The sequence below is a fragment of the Chionomys nivalis genome, chromosome 21, assembly GCF_950005125.1.
Source record: "Chionomys nivalis chromosome 21, mChiNiv1.1, whole genome shotgun sequence".
Lineage (NCBI taxonomy): Eukaryota > Metazoa > Chordata > Mammalia > Rodentia > Cricetidae > Chionomys > Chionomys nivalis.
The window spans coordinates 40,893,230-40,910,005 of NC_080106.1; the positions used below are offsets into that span (position 1 = coordinate 40,893,230).

General features: G+C 50.2%; 1 protein-coding gene across 7 annotated transcripts; it reads right to left on the bottom strand.

The window, feature by feature from the left end:
• Nucleotides 1-855: 855 nt before the first annotated feature.
• Hook2 (hook microtubule tethering protein 2) lies at nt 856-16,634 on the bottom strand. 7 transcript variants are annotated; one of them, XM_057753512.1, is made up of 22 exons: nt 16,614-16,634; nt 15,457-15,542; nt 15,314-15,386; nt 13,366-13,416; nt 13,149-13,281; nt 12,963-13,030; nt 12,582-12,644; nt 12,182-12,262; nt 11,928-12,088; nt 11,711-11,851; nt 10,594-10,795; nt 9,650-9,760; nt 9,463-9,550; nt 5,790-5,859; nt 5,138-5,275; nt 4,975-5,062; nt 4,744-4,778; nt 2,615-2,697; nt 2,424-2,527; nt 1,496-1,606; nt 1,356-1,427; nt 856-1,267 (listed from the first exon to the last, which is right to left on the bottom strand). In XM_057753512.1, exons 4-22 carry the CDS (start codon nt 13,381-13,383, stop codon nt 1,118-1,120), a joined length of 1,917 nt encoding a protein of 638 aa, XP_057609495.1. In that variant the 5' UTR covers nt 13,384-13,416; nt 15,314-15,386; nt 15,457-15,542; nt 16,614-16,634; the 3' UTR covers nt 856-1,117. The 7 variants fall into 7 exon arrangements, 5 of the variants coding, with proteins under 5 accessions (XP_057609495.1, XP_057609494.1, XP_057609493.1 ...); XM_057753511.1 differs by lacking the exon at nt 16,614-16,634 and adding an exon at nt 16,012-16,193 and having other exon boundaries at nt 2,424-2,524; XM_057753510.1 differs by lacking the exon at nt 16,614-16,634 and adding an exon at nt 16,012-16,192.
• Between the last annotated feature and the right edge of the window lie 142 nt (nt 16,635-16,776).

Genomic DNA, 16,776 nt, shown 5'->3' on the forward strand with positions numbered 1-16,776 from the left:
ATTAGACAGAGCAGTCTCTCCAGCTTCTTAAAACCAATAATAACAACAAAAACCCTAGCATTCTCATCTGCCATTGTGTTACTGGTCACACACACTTTATTACGATTGAAAAGCTGGAGCTGGGCAGTGGTGGCACACATTGTTAATCTTCACACAAGGGAGGCAGAGGTAGGCGGATCTCTGTGAGTTAGGCCAACCTGGTCTACAGACTGAGTTTCAGGACAGCCAGGGGGAGAAATCCTGTCTCAAAACAAAACAAAACAAACAAGCAAAAACCCCCATAAGAATGCAAGACAAGCCGGGTGGTGGTGGCACACGCCTTTAATCCCAGCACTTGGGAGGCAGGCGGATCTCTGTGAGTTCGAGACCAGCCTGGTCTACAAGAGCTAGTTCCAGGACAGGCTCCAAAACCACAGAGAAACCCTGTCTCGAAAAACCAAAAAAAAAAAAAAAGAATGCAAGACAAGAACCTGGAGAGATGGCTCAGTGGTTAAGAGCACTGGCTCCTCTTCCAGGGGACCAGGGTTCAACTCCCAGAACACATATGGTGGCTCACAACCATCCTTAACTCTAATTCCAGGGATCTGATGCCTTCTTTTGGCCTCTGTAAACAGCAAACACATACATAGTACATAAACAATAAACATACACAAGGGCAAAACACTCATACATGTAAAAAAAATGTAGGAAGGGAGGGAGGGAGGGAGGGAGGGAGGGAGGGAGGGAGGGAGGGAGGGAGGGAGGGAGGGAGGGAAGGAGGGAGGGAAAAATGCAAGACAAGACAAGGCTTTCTTAGAAACAACAGTCTGTGTCCCCAGCCCACTTTCTATTCCTTACCATGGTGCTCAGAGTCCATTCACGATAGATTTAAAATCTTTATTCTTTTCAAATATAAAATCAGGCTCTTCCCAGGTAGAACGAGAAGAAGAATCGAGGATAAGAATCACATTGCTAAAAAGGATTGGCCTGCACCCCTGCACCACCTGCTACCTGCTTCTCCCCTTCTCTCCCAGCTAAGGAGGCAAAGGTCAGAAGTCACAACCTCAGTCAAGGTCGAGGCCCCAAGCCCTCCACTTGAGCTGGAGGACTCCAGCAGGCAGCAGGAAGTTGAAGTCTGTCAGTGCTTGTCAGTGGGGCGAAGGCTCAGAGAAGCCAGGCGTCCCAGGGGTCCTCGGCGTGCATTGGTGGCAAGTCTTTGCTGTGCCAGGAAGGACTGGGCGTGGGCAGGAGCCTGTTCTTCCCCAGCCCGTTGCTCCAAGGCCATACCCTAGAGAGATGGTATGATTGACAGGGAGTAAGTGGGCCTACCTAAGCCGTGTGAGCCTGACACACCAGCCTGGAGGCAGCCCACTTACCATGCTGTACCAGGCACTGATGAGCAGCTTTTCCTCCTGCTCCCGCTGACTCCGGCTCTTCTCATAGTCCATCTGCCAGGAGAGCAAGAGTCAGGGGCATGGGTGTGCGGATGGCCGCATGGAGGCACGAGGATACCTACCTCCAGGTGCCGTATTCGCATGTTCCGCTCCCACAGCTGTTTCCTCAGGGTTTGGAGTTCCGGGGACACCCCAGTGGGTGGCCGCTGCTTGGGTTCCAGGGTCTGAATGACCTAAGGATTAGAAAAAAAATTACAGAAGAATGAGCTTGATTATAATGACAGTGACTTTTTGAAGTCCTGGGGACTGATTAGATTTAAGGCCTCACACAGACTAGGCAACATAGTTCTACCACCAGCACTATTTTGTTCTGTTTGAGACAGTGTCTCATTCAGATCAGACCTCAGCTTATGATTCTCTTGCCTCTGAGTCACAAGGTGCCACCACATCTGGATCTATTTCCTTCTGTCTGTCTGTCTGTCTATCTTATCTAGTCTGGCTGACCTCAAACTCATGGAGAGCTACCTGTCTTTGCCTCCTTAGTGCTAGGATTAAAGGAGTGTATCACTATGCCTGGCTCTTTATTTTTCATTCCACCTAATCCTGCAGAATGGTTGGGAACACAGACTTGAACCACCCAGGCCTCCTCTTTGGCTTTATGTGATATATTTACTTATTCTTTGGAATGCTAGTGACTGAACCCAGGGTCTCCTGCCTGCTAAGCAAGTGTCGTTAGTGAGCCCCTGGCTGGCAGATCACAGACAAGCACTCTATCACTTAGCAACGTTTCCAGCACCTCACTGGTAGATCTGAGACAGAAGTTCTACCACTGAACTACGGCCCACAGCTTCTTTGCAGACCCCCTTGACACACTGGAGTGCAAGGAATATGACAGTTCAGCACCATGCAGAAGCCTGGGATACGACATGGTGTGGTATAATGGGTTTGAGTGCAGAGGGCAGGGATGTATAAACTGCCAGGAGATGTGAACTGGTGGGAAGCACAAGGAGCAGGACCTGAGGCAGATAGTGGTACACCTAGCATCCTTACTGTGCGTGCCTTGTCCACATAGCGGCGGTATCGCTCCTCCATAGCCTGCAAGTCTGCATCCTTCTTCTGCAGGTTGTCCTGCAGCTCTTCAATCCGACGAGCTGCTGCAGAACAAACAAGGTCTCTAAGTTCTGTGTTGCACTCTGAGCTCCCTCTAGCCCTGGCTACTGCTGAACCCCAACTCCACTTACTATTGTTGTCAGTAGGAGGCTCCAACTTCTCAATGTATTCTCGTTTCCTCTGCAGCTCCAGATCAGCCTCATGCAGCTTCTGCCTGCGGGCATGGAAGAAGTGGATGGTCTTGGGCTGGCATCTCTGTCTGCCCATCCATCCATCCGTCTGTTCATTCGTCCATCAATTCATCCATCTGTGATGTGGGGATATAACCCAGGGCCTTGGCCATGCTAGACAAGTGCTCTGCCATTGGGCTACACCCCAGTATCTCACTGAACTCTAGACTGATACAGCAGAGACACTCCTGGCCCACTAGCTTCTCTTCCTAGTGGTATCCCAGCAAATCAGAAGCTTCATTATAACCAAGACCTCCTTGCTCTAACTATCTCCCCATCCCAAGTTGGTCTGGTCCTTGTCATCATTCATCCCTGGCCATTCTCTTCCACTTTCAACACCTCCATTTCATTCTCCACCCAGCAGCCAAGGTTGGTGGTTTTTGTTTGTTTTTTGTTTTGTTTTTGAGAATTTATTATTTGTTATGGAGGGTCTGAGTGTAAGCCACATGTGTCTGTGTACCTGAGGAACTGGAGTTACGAGTGATCGTGAGCCACATGACATGGGGACTGAATTCAAACTTGACTACTCTGGAAAACTAGCAAGTGAGCTTAACTGCTGAGCCATCTCTCCAGCCCCAGGGTGATCTCTATTTGATACTTCTGTGGCACTAACGATGGACCCCAAAAGTCTTGTGCATACTAGACCAGTGATCAGAGGCACGCTTGGCTGGGGCTTTGCTTGCAGAGCCCCACTAGGGCAAAGTGGTCTGTGCCCGTGTGCGTGTGCGCGCGACTTGCCCTTAGCTTGAGACACTAACCAGGATGGCCTTGAACTCCTGCTCTCCTCCTTCTCTCTTCTGAGTGCCTTCTGAGTGCTGGAATCACACACCACCATCTCCTACTTTTTCTTTTCTTTTTTATTTATTTATTTTGGTTTTCCGAGACAGGGTTTCTCTGTGGTTTTGGAGCCTGTCCTGGAACTAGCTCTTGTAGACCAGGCTGATCTCAAACTCACAGAGATCCGCCTGCCTCTGCCTCCCGAGTGCTGGGATTAAAGGCGTGCACCACCACCGCCCAGCTTTCTTTTCTTTTTTAAAGATTTATTTTATTTATTATGTATATGGTGTTCTGCCTGCAGGTATCCCTGCAGGCCAGAAGAGGACACCAGATCTCATTACAGATGGTTGTGAACTCAGGACCTCTGGAAGAACAGGCAATGCTCTTAACCACTGAGCCATCTCTCCAGCCCCTCCTACTTTTTCTTTTTTTTTTTTTATACTTATTTATTGAAGCCGGGCAGTGGTGGCGCACGCCTTTAATCCCAGCACTCGGGAGGCAGAGGTAGGTGGATCTCTGTGAGTTCGAGGCCATCCTGGTCTACAAGAGCTAGTTCCAGGACAGGAACCAAAAACTACGGAGAAACCCTGTCTCGAAAAATCAAAAATCAAACAAACAAACAAAAACTTATTTATTATGTTCTGTCTGCATATATGCCTGCCTGCAGGCCAGAAGAGGGCGCCAGATCTTATTACAGGTGGTGAATAACCATGTGGTTGCTGGGAATTGAACTCAGGACCTCTAGGAAGAGAGGTCAGTGCTCTTAACCGCTGAGCCATCTTTCCAGCCCCCCCCCCCTTTTTCTAAAAGAGATTCTGAGTCAGGCCTAATGGTGATGCTAGGAGGGAGGTTGAGGCAGGAGGACTACAAAGCCTTGGCCTGTCTGGGCTAAGATCACTCGCTGTTCCTGTAGGGGACCCAAGTATGGTTCCCAGCACCCAGATGGTGCCTCACAGCTGTCCTGTAACTCAAGTTCCAGGGGATGGGAGCCCTTCCGCTGAATACCATGGGCACGTGTGGTACAGACATACAGACAAAACACTCATACACATAAAATAAATACATTAAGGCAAACATAAATACATTAAGGTTCATATTTGAGAGCAAGGCCGGCTTCGGTACACGACAGCCCGACAGCCCGTCTCAAAGCAAAGACTGCACTTGACCTGAGCTGACGGGACCTCCTCACCCACAATTCTCCACACCTTAGCCCACCGGTTCCCACCCCAGGAGTGACGGCTCTCCTCACTTACAGGTGGTCTTCCAGCTTCCTCTTCAGCAGGGTGGGCTGGGGGAGAGAAGCAGCAGGGAGTAAGGGGCAGAGAACAAGATCTGAAAACCTGTGTGTTAACGATGGGGTGCCTCCCTGGGCCGGGGTACTCACAGTGGCCTTCACCAGGCATCAGGCAGCAAGGGGGTGGGGAGAGAGGAAGATTACTGGGGAGCTCTAGGGAGGGCCAGGCAGGGAGGAGGTGGGCACTCACATCCTCAGCCTTGCCCCCCTGTTCCTGCAAGGCCTTCTGTAGATCCTCCACCTGGGCTCTCAGCTCAGACAGCTGCTGCTGGTTCAGCCTAACGAGAAAGGGTGCTTAGTACTGGCACGCAGTCGCCTGTAGATCTCCCAAACAAGCTGACAAGGGCTCTTACCGGTGCTGCGTCTCCAGCCCATGGCGTGCACGGTTAGCCTCCTCCAGGTGGCGCTGCAGCTCCTCCTGTCGCTCCCGGTCCGCGGCCTCCTGCTGGCGTAGCCGCTTGTTCTCCAGCTGGAGCCTCAGGAGCGTCTCTCTGAGAACAGTGAGGAATAGGGCTGTCCTCCTAGAGGGCCCATCAGGTGAAACTCTGGGCCGATTGCTGTCTTGGAAAGAGCTCAGCCTGATTTGGGGTGGAAGTACTGAGGACCAGGCTCCAGTGACTCAGGCTCTGGGGCTGACCTGGGCACGATGGAAGGGGCTCCAAAGAGGCACTCTGGTTGGGCTGGGAAAGATTAGAACACTTGAACCCAGAAGTGGAAACAGTAAGCGCTAGGTGGGAGTGCTCAGAGCAGGGTAAAAGGAACTGAACCTAGCAAGGACTCGAGTGATACCAGGGCAGGAACCTGAGTCTCAGATCAAAGTAAGCCTAGCCAAGATGTAGGAATTTTGCAACCGGAGCAAAGTCACGTGGGCTGGACTTCATTTGTGCACTGAAAAGCCTCTGAAGGGCCTTTGAACCAGTAGAGCAGAGCAGGAACACCCAGAGAGCGGGGCTGAGGAAGAGCCTGCCCTGGATGGGTCCAGAGCCTCACGAGGCCCCAGTATACCTGAGCTCTGCCGGCAGGATCTCGGCTGCTAAGTTTTCCAGGCCAGAAGGAATGGGATCCAGCGAGAAGTCTGAAGAAAACAAAAAATCTTCAGGTTTCAGGTGCACACACGGTCTCTATTCCTGGGTTCTCTTTTCTTTTTTTGTTTTTTTTTGTTTTTCGAGACAGGGTTTCTCTGTGGTTTTGGAGCCTGTCCTGGAACTAGCTCTTGTAGACCAGGCTGGTCTCGAACTCACAGAGATCCGCCTACCTCTGCCTCCCAAGTGCTGGGATTAAAGGCGTGCGCCACCACCGCCCGGCCTGGGTTCTCTTTTCAAGGGTCATCTCTGAGGACTAAAGTACAGCCCCAGACAATCTTACCAAAAACAATCTACAGATTCAATGCAATGCCCATCAAAATCCCAGCAAAATTCTTCAAAGACCTCAAAAGAACGGTACTCAACTTCATATGGAAAAGCAAAAAACCCAGGATAGCCAAAACAATCCTGTACAATAAAAGAACTTCTGGAGGCGTCACAATCCCTGAATTCAAACTCTACTACAGAGCTACAGTACTGAAAACAGCCTGGTATTGGCATAAGAACAGACAGGAAGACCAATGGAACCGAACAGAAGACCCGGATATCAATCCACACATCTTCGAACACCTAATCTTTGACAAGGAAGCAAAAAATATCAAATGGAAAAAAAGAAAGCATATTTAATAAGTGGTGCTGGCATAACTGGATATCAACATGTAGAAGAATGAAAATAGATTGCACAAAACTCAAGTCCAGATGGATCAAAGACCTCAACATAAAGCCAGCCACACTGAACCGTATAGAAGAGAAAGTGGGACATACACTTGAATGCATTGGCACAGGGAACCACTTCCTAAATAGAACCCCAGCAACACAGACACTGAGAGAAACAATTAATAAATGGGACCTCCTGAAACTGAAAAGCTTCTGTAAAGCAAAGGACACTGATATAGATATGGATAATTTACATTGGTATAAGTTTTGCTTTGTTGATATAAATTTAAGGCTATTTTGTTATGTATATATATGTGTATATATATTTCTGATATTGATTAGGGTATTGTGATTGTGTAGTTCATGTAAAAATGTAATGTATATAGGTTGTTAATGGATAATCATCAATAATCAAGCTTGTAGTCATGTTAGTTAGATTTTCTAGATGTACATAGATATATTTTAGATAGGCATTCTTCATATCTTTCAAAGATTATAGAAGATGGCATTTTAAATGTTTTAATAACTTAGGGCTTTTCATGACAATGAGACACGTCCGCTCCTGGCAGCACCAATCTACTTCAAAAAGAAGATGGGCATTGAAGAGGATCTTTATGGAGTTTGATAGCCATTTGGGCAAGAAACTGTTCTTGCCTGGACTATTGCATAAACTGGACACAGAGAACCCACAGAGAGAGGACTGCTGAACCTGTATAAAGGTGAGATGATCTTTCGGGGTTCCTGATTCATGAAAGAGTCTGCGAGACATTCTGCAGGACACAGCAGATAGTGACTGAACTGCCTTTGAAATTTCCTGCTTCATAGAAATGTCTGCTGGAAACTATGGGCCTGTAGGCCGAAGATGGATGCCCCAACGGTACAGAGGAACTTTGGGTGACTATCCAGGCAGCGAGATGTCTCTGTGATTTCTAGAGTTTTGTAAGATGCTCACTTCTCATTTACTTAGGTAATATTATATCCTTCTGGAGTCTTTGATGGAGTTGAAGAATGGTTAGATAGTTATAGTTTTCCATTGTTATGATAAAAGATAAAATAGATGTAAATATTGTAACTGTAATTTTTACTTGATAACTTTTGTTATATGTAATTTTGCTGTTAAAGTTAAAGCCTTCCTTTTTTTGTTTAAACAGAAAAAGGGGAAATGATGGAGGAAGGTCATTGACTAATAAAGAAACTGCCTTAGCCCATTTGATTGGCCAGCCTTTAGGTGGGTAGAGTAAACAGAACAGAATGCTGGGAGGAAGAGGAAGTGAGCTCAGATGCAGGGCAGCTCCTCTCAGAGGCAGACACGATGAAGCAAGCCGCCATGTCAGACATGCTGAATCTTTCCCGGTAAGACTGGTGCTACACAGATTATTAGAGATGGGTTGATCGGGATATGAGAATTAGCCAGTAAGGGCTAGAGCTAATGGGCCAAGCAGTGTTTAAAAGAATACAGTTTGTGTGTTGTTATTTCGGGGCATAAGCTAGCCAGGCGACCAGGAGCTGGGGCAGCAGGAACACAGCCCGCAGCTCCCACTACAGGACATGGTCAACAAGACAAAACGACAGCCTACAGAATGGGAAAAGATCTTCACTAACCCCACATCAGACAGAAGTCTGATCTCCAAAATATACAAAAAACTCAAGAAATTGGACACCAAAAGATCACACAATCCAATAAAAAGAAATGGAGTACAGACCTAAACAGAGAACTCTCAACAGAGGAATCTAAAATGGCTGAAAGACACTTAAGGAAATGTTCAACATCCTTAGTCATCAGAGAAATGCAAATCAAAACTACTCTGAGATTCCATCTTACACCTGTAAGAGTGGCCAAGATCAAAAACACTGATGACAACTTATGCTGGAGAGGTTGTGGGGAAAAGGGAACACTTCTGCATTGCTGGTGGGAATGCAAGCTAGTACAACCCCTTTGGACATCAGTGTGGTGGTTTCTCAGAAAATTGGGAAACAACCTTCCTGAAGACCCAGTAATACCACTTTGGGGTATATATCCAAAGGATGCTCAATCATGCCACAAGGACATGTGCTCAACTATGTTCATAGCAGTTTTGTTTGTCATAGCCAGAACCTGGAAACAACCTAAATGTCCCTCGATCGAAGAATGGATAAGAAAAATGTGGTACATTTACACAATGGAGTACTACACAGCAGAAAAAAATAACAGCTTGAATTTTGCAGGAAAATGGATGGAGCTATAAAACATTATTTTGAGTGAGGTAACCCAGACACAGAAAGACAATTATCACATGTACTCACTCATAGGTGGTTTTTAAACATAAAGCAAAGAAAACCAGCCTACAAACCACAATCCCAGAGAACTTAGACAACAATGCAGACACTAAGAGAGATTTACATAGATATAATCTACATGGGAAGTAGAAAATAGAAAAAGACAAGATCTCCTGAGTAAATTGGGAGCATGGAGACCTTGGGGGAGAATTGGAGGGGAGGAGGGGAGAGGCAGGGAGGGGAGCAGAGAAAAATGTAGAGCTCAGGGGCTGGAGAGATGGCTCAGAGGTTAAGAGCACTGGCTGCTCTTCCAGAGGTCCTGAGTTCAATTCCCAGCAACCACATGGTGGCTCACAACCATCTGTAATTTGATCTGGTTCCCTCTTCTGGCATGCAGACAGAACACTGTATAAATAATAAATAAAATTTAAAAAAAAATGTAGAGCTCAATAAACATCAATAAAAAAAAAGAAAGTAGAAAAAGACAAGATCTTCTGAGTAAATTGGGAGCATGGGGACCTTGTGGGAGGGTTGAAGTGGGAGGGGAGAGGCAGGGAGGGGAGCAGAGAAAAATGTAGAGCTCAATAAATATCAATAAAAAATGTATAAGATTAAAAACAAAACAACAACAAGAACAAAAAAGTACAGCCCCAGACCACCACCAACCCGGATCTGAACCTCACCAGCCTGAGCCAATCCCCTAGGCTGCAGCTGTGCACAGCGGAGCTCCTCATTGGCCTCCCTCAGAGAGTCTCTCTCCGTCAACAGCCGCTACAGGGACAGAATGCACGATGCCAGTTGGATCTTGTGGGAAATGGGCTATCCCAGGACACACAGGGTAGAGGCTGGCCTGCAGGGCTGAGGCCTTACCTCCTTCTCCTTTGTCACCAGGTCACACTTTTCCTCTAGGTTTCGGCATTCAAACAGCCACTTCTCAGCCTTCATGGCCTCTTCCTGCCACTGGCCTTGCAGCTCCTGCACCTGCAGGAGTGGGCCTGAGACTCAGCGGATAAGAACACTTTCCTCTGAGCCTGACGGCCTGAGCTCAATTTCTGGAACCCACAGGGCAGAAACAGAAAACCAGCTTCTGCAAGTTGTCTTCTGAACCCTACTCACACATACATAAACTCTCACACAAAATCAGTAAAACATAGCCGGGCGGTGGTGGCACACGCCTTTAATCCCAGCACTCGGGAGGCAGAGGCAGGCGGATCTCTGTGAGTTCGGCAGAGGCAGGCGGATCTCTGTGAGTTCGAGGCCAGCCTGGTCTACAAGAGCTAGTTCCAGGATAGGCTCCAAAGCTACAGAGAAACACCGTTTCAAACAACCAAGAGAGAGAGAGAGAAAGAGAGAGAGAGAGAGAGAGAGAGAGAGAGAGAGAGAGAGAGAGAGAGAGAGAGAGAGAGAGAGAACTGGGAGTGGTGGAAGGCAGAGGCAGGTGGATCTCTGAGTTTGAGCCAGCCTGGTCTACAGAACGAGTTCCAGGAAAGCCAGGGCTACACAGAAAAACCAGGGGGAAGAGAGAGGAGTGAGGACAGCAGAGATAGGAGGGGCAGCAAAGGAGCGGCAGAAGAGGGGGTAGAATCCTTTGAGGGGGTGGAACCATAAGAGGGGGTGGGTCTAGGAGGGACCTAGTGGTGCCTAGGAGTTGGGAGGAAGAGTGTTGAGAAGAAGTGGGGCTTATAAACCCAGTCCGAGTAAGGGTGCATCTAGAGGGCGTGGCCTTGGAATACATGAGGGAGGCTGCAGAGCTGTGCTGGGAGTGGACTTTAGCGATGGGCCCAGCCGTTAAGGGATGGTGCTACCTGCCTTACCTGCCTGCGCTGAGTCTCGAGCTGCGCACGCAGGGATCCCGCACGGCGCAGCTCCTCTTCCAGCTGGCGCGTGCGTTCCGCATGGCCCGCATTCCGCTCCTCCAGCTGCCGCACCTGCCGCCTGAGCTCCTGCAGCTCACCCAGGCGGCTCCGGCAGCTGTTCAGAGTGGCCTCCAGCTGTCTTGCACGTTCGGAGGACTGTCTGAGAGAGGCATAGGAAGTGGAAATTTCAGAAGGCAGCTGGAGTGTTGGGCAGGGAAGGGTTTCAGCCTGAGGGATTGGGGTTCGAGGTGAAGGTAGTCAGGTTTGTGGTTCCGGTAGGGGTCATTACGGTAACAGGTTATAATGGAGAGGTTCTCGGGAGCGGAAGTGCACAGACATGGAAGAGCTATGGGGCAACAAGGGAGTAATAAGGACACTCTGGGGTCATGGGGGAGCTGTGAGGAGTCGTCAGAAGCAAGGTGGGATGTTCTCTGGGTGTGTTAGCATTCTAAGAGTATATAGGGTTAGAGGAGAGGTCTTTGGGGATACAGAAAGCACAGCAGGTTCACAGGGAGCTGCGATGATACATTCTTTGAGGACATCCTAGAATCCAGCGGCATGATGGGATCCAAATGGTGGGGTCTGGAAAGTATTCATAGAGGGGCTGCATTTGCCCCGGGGCTGTATTTTGCTGTCAGGTGTTGGCTAATAACACTGTAAAAACCAAGGGGGCTTCATGGATTCAGGAGGTCTCTCTAAACATAATTTTTTTAAAATATTTATTTATTTATTATATATACAATATTCTGTCTGTGTGTCTGCCTACAGGCCAGAAGAGGGCACCAGACCCCATTACAGATGGCTGTGAGCCACCATGTGGTTGCTGGGAATTGAACTCAGGACCTTTGGAAGAGCAGACAATGCTCTTAACCTCTGAGCCATCTCTCCAGCCCCCAGGAGGTCTCTCTAAAGTGGGCCCTAGTGGGTACTGTGTGGTTCAGGATGGTACATTGAGCCTAGGAGGTACGATGTATAAGTCTACTTAGCATTTGGGGGTTGGGAGTACCACAGCACTAGAGAGAAGTCTGTGCTGATGCTGCAGGTATGTGGTGGGCATTCAGGACCTGCCACCTACCGAAGCTCATCCATCTCATCCTTTAGTGCTTGTGCTTCCTGGGAGAGGCTGGTCAGCGCTTGGTTCCGTTGCTGCAGCTCAGTGACCTCCCGCTCCAGCTCCATGCAGCGCAGCCGCTCATCTTCTCGGCTGCTCTCCAGCCTGGGGTGTCAGAGGAAAGACATCAGAAGGATGCCCGGGGCCCCAGTGCCCCGGCCCCAATCCCAGCTGACCACACCTGAAGTTCTCCTCCTGCAGCTGCTCTAGCTGTGACTGCAGGAGCAACAGCTTCTTAGCAGTGAGGCCGGGGGCACTCTCTACTTCCGAGCGGCCCACCCGCTCTCGCAGGGCAGCATTCTCTTGCACCAGATTCTGTTTCTCCTCTGAAAGGAGTACAAGCTGTGGGTGGGGGAGACGGGTGAACTGGAGCATGAACCAGGTTTTATGTCGGTAGGTTTATGCAACTGGCCCTGTTCCCTCAGCCTCACCCACCTGGCGCTCCAGATCTAGGCAGTGTTGTTGAAGTTCATCACCCTCCTCCACCTCCTCACTCAGGAAATAGTATCTTCGGGACTGAGGAGACGGACAATGGGTGGGAGATGAAGGACTTGGGGATCCAGTCAGAGGGAGGGGGGAGAAAAGCTGTGATTTCCAGGGGCCCTGGGGAAGGATCAAGGAACCCCAGGATCTAAGAGTGGGCTGGGGTCCTAAGAGAATGGGAGAAGATTTTCTAATCCTTGAGATAGGGCAAGGGAAGAGGCTAAGACCAGAGAAACAGGGATGGTTGATTAAGTTTAAGGATAACAAGCCCTTTATCAGATGCTCCTGAACCAGGAGAATCTAAAGTTCAGCATTGCTGTCGGGACTACATAAGGACAAGCCTTTCCATTACCTGTGTATCAAAGTTCCCATAAGTCTCCGTTGACAGGGAATCGGGAGTGTCTTTTGTCATGAGCTGCGGAAGGGGGCACTGTGATGAGCTAGGCTGGCTGAGAGAGCCTTCAGAACACATCGGCCTAGGGACCTCTCTCCTGCCCCTCTCTGATGCTAGTTTACCCAGATAACTCCTGCTCAGAGGCTCCCTCCAGTGCAGAAAAAGGCCAATGCTTCTGAGGCTACAGGGTTCTGACTTACAGCCAACATATACTGGTCTGGAACCGCTGACTTCCGGGCAGAAGCCAGACCTTACCAAGCAGAGCAAGGGCTGTGCCCAGTTGCCCAATGTCCCCTCCCCTGACACTTCTGGACTGCCACAGGGGATGCCCTCACCCACCTCCTGAATGGCTTCCATCACTACATGTTGAACAGATTCCTCCAGTGTCATAATTCTCTGGATATACTCTGAGGACGAAGGTGGAGGTGAGAGGCTGAGTGTAGGGATGGATGGGAGAGGAAAGAGCATCCCCCCCAGGGTCCTCTGGGAGCTCTCTGGCTTCCTCCTCTCTAGCCCTCCTCATACCCTGTTTTTTCTCACAACTGATAGCACAGCCCAGTACCAACTGAAGCAGCTTGCCGAGCTCTGCGGGATCTGAGAACTCGCCAATGAGGCTCACATCTGGAAGGAGCTGTTCAGATACGGGATGTCCCAGAACCTGAGAACACAGAGGGGAGACATCAGGGCTCACAGACCAAACTGTCTCCCAGCCCAGCCCCCTAAGCCCTTGGCAGTTACTCACATCCTTCGAGTATTCCATCAAGCTCTGTAAGATCTTCTCCAGTTTCCTGACCTGGTGAGGCCAAGGAGTTATCTACACATGGAGCCTAAAGCAATGCTCCCAAATCCGTCCTCACTTCCTCCCCACACCCCGCCTCAATTTTCTTTCACTGCTTATCCCCTCGTTGCTTGGTCTTATTCTAAGTATCCTTCCCTAGGGATGACCTGCATTGCCCGTACTCAGTGTCTACCTGACCATCTTTATTCACAAGTCCCAGAACCCAATGGCTTCTTGATACCTGGCGCTACTAACGTCACCTCTCACTTGGATGCCTGTACCCATGCTTCTCATCTCCCACCTGTGTGTGTGGTGGGTAGGAGTACTGGAGATCAAACCCAGGGTCTTAGGTATGGTGGACAAGGGCTCTTCCACGGAGCCATGCTTCCTGCCCTCACTGCTGGATTCTAGGCTAGCTGTGGCCCTCTGAGCTGCATTCCCAGTCCTCATCAGTTCTTGCTGTTCACACTGCATTCATTCCTCCACAAGCAGCTAGGGGGAGCTTCTAAATGGCGGGTCCAGGCTGTGTCTTTCTTTTGCTGAAACCATTCCCTGCTTTCCATAGTACTTAAAGTAGAATACTTGCAAGTCATGGTGGCCTTTAAACACAGCACTTGGAAGGCAGAGCCAGGAGGATTTCTGAATTTGAGGCCAGCCTGGTCTAAAGAGCAAGTTCCAAGACAGCCAGGGCTACACAAAGAAACCCTGTTTCAAAAAACCAAACCAAACCAAACAAACAAACAAACGATTATGCCTCCCTGACCTGCTGGTCCCTTGGTGATCTAAGTCCTTCAGTTCTTGATCTATTCCTCTTTCTTCTGACCTCTTGGCGCTTCCTCGCGCAGCTCCCTCCCACTTTAGGCATTCTGCAATCACTGTTCCCTGTGCGCAGAAAACCTTCTCCAAGTATAACCCGGAGATAAGACCATCTCAAGAAAGCACCTACCCACCTCCTGTTGCCTTTTGTTTGTTTTTTGAATCAGGTTTCTCTCTTTGTATCTCTAGCTACCCTGGAACTCACTTTGTAGACCATACTGGCCTTGAACTCACAGAGATCGGCCTGCCTCAAGCTCCCAAGTGCTGGGATCAAAGGGATGCACTATAGCACCCACTGTTTTTTTTTTTTTTTTTTTTAAGATTTATGTTTTAAATTACTCTGTGTGTGTGTGTGTGCCCATGCCCGAAAAGGTCAGAAGTGTGAGATCCCCTGGGGCTAGAGTTACAGGGGGTTCAGAGCTGCCTGATAGCTGTACTGGGAATTGAACTCAGGTCCTCTGGAAGAGCAGTATTCATAATGGCATAAGCCATTCCTCCAGCCCAACTTTGTTTTTTGAAATGACATCTCTCGTGGCTCAGGATGGCTTCTGACTTGCTGTATAGCCACCAAGGTTGACCTTGAGTTCCTGATCCACTTGCCTTCTAAGTCCAGGGATCCCACGTGTGTCACATGTCCTGGCTACCACCTCCACTACAGCCCCCGCTACTAGAGATGGAACCCAGGACCTTGGGTAGGGTGAGAAAATTCTCTATTGTTGAGCTATCTTCCTGGCGCCCCTTTTAAAGTTTTGACACAGGAGCTCAGTAAGTTGCCCAGGCTGGAGAACTTGCCATCCTCCTGACTCAGCATACCAAAATAGCTGGGATTACAGGCATTTGCCACCATACCTCTTGGAAGTTAACATCTGTTTGTGTATGTGCTTTTTGTCCACATCACAAGAATGATGGCAAGCTTTTGTCTTACTGTGGGTGCTAGGTATAAAGAACAAAAATAGCTTGCTGATCATCCGACATCTGGCCCTTTTCCTGGAAGGTCTGCCTGTCCATTATGCAGGACATGTGTCTAACTGTCCCTTTACGATCACCTCTTAAATCCATCCTCTAGTTATTCCCTAGTCATGGGTCCACCTGTCACCTTCAGCCTCCAGCTGGGACTTGGGTCCTCTGAGATGCCCTGGAGCCATGCGTCGTTGAACCAGGAAGGGTCTCTAGGGGCGAGAAAAGTGTGATGAGCTGACTGGGGAGTCCCTCGGGATCCTCCCACTCAGCCCCACTCACATCTGATTCAGCACATGGGCTATGGCGAGTCCGCTGCTCAGGTCCTGGGGGCTGGCACAGGGGGGTGGAACTTGGAACGTCTGCAACTAAAGGGGGCCGGAAGGGGCAACAGGAAATTTCAAGATATGAAACTCTTCTTTTTGCAGACTTTGCCCCAGCCACTCAGACACCTCCAAGGGTTGGGAAGACACTAGTCTGTAGCTCCACCACGGCAACTCTGCGGGGGCGTGGCTTCTACATACCTGGGCAGGAGGGGGCGTGGCCTCATTTCACCTAGCCTGACAAACCCTGCAAGCCTAAGTCAGGGAGTTACCATGAGTCACCTGGTCCCCACTGCTGACATGTGACCAGCTCTGTGTCCCAGAGGGGCGGGGTCTCACCTGTTCTTGCCTCTCAGGCCTGCCCACGTGACAGGGGCAGGTGGTCAGGTCAGAGTCCAACGGCCCAGCAAGCCTACGACTTATTCCTCCTTCCAGCCCCAAGACAGAAGAGAAGACCAAGACAGGGCGAGAAGAGAGGACACACACCTGACCCAGCCCCGCCCCCCAGACCTACCCAGGTGAGCAGAGACCCGCATAGCTCGGCCTTGTCCACACTCATGGCTCCGGATCGAATTCGATCCGGGCCAAGGAGCCCCGGCGCGCAGCAGCAGCCTCCGGGTCCGCCACCAGCGAGAGCCCGAAGCCCAGACCTCCCGCTCGGCCTAGAGCGCCGCCCCGCTCCACCCCGCCCCCTAGGCACAGGCTCCGCCCCAAACACGTGATCGCTCCCCAAAGCGAGCTCTTGCCTCCCCGCCCCCTCGCCATCTTGGCTGCGGGACGCAGGCTGCCACTCGTCCTGCCGCTAGGTGGCAGTTTGGCCCAGCCGTGCCGACGGCAGAGGGGTGGCCTCGGCTCCTCGTGGCCTCTCCTGAGGCGGAGTGGTCCTCATGATCCTTCTAAGGCGGGTCTACCGCACCCAGTTTCAGAGGCGCACCCATGCTCTTTCCCCGAAGCTGAGAGAAAGCCTCCTGTTTGTCCGCGCTGTGATCAGAGCCTTTCTATATGAACGGAGAGAGATTAATAAAAGAGTCCTCCCCGGAGAAGTGACTCTGGAGTCCTTCAAGAAGAGACGGATGTGGTCGGGAGCAGGAAGGGTCGAGTGAAGGACGCACGCACTTGCCTAGCCTAGAGTCGCCTTCCACTGGGCTCCCTGCTCCTTCCCCGCCGCCCGCGCTTCCAGCCCTTAGAATACTTGGTGCGGCCAAAACTGCGGGTCGCCTGACAGCCACCAGGGGGCGCGCAAACCGCAGGTAAACCTTCAGGGAAAAGGGTGCGTCCA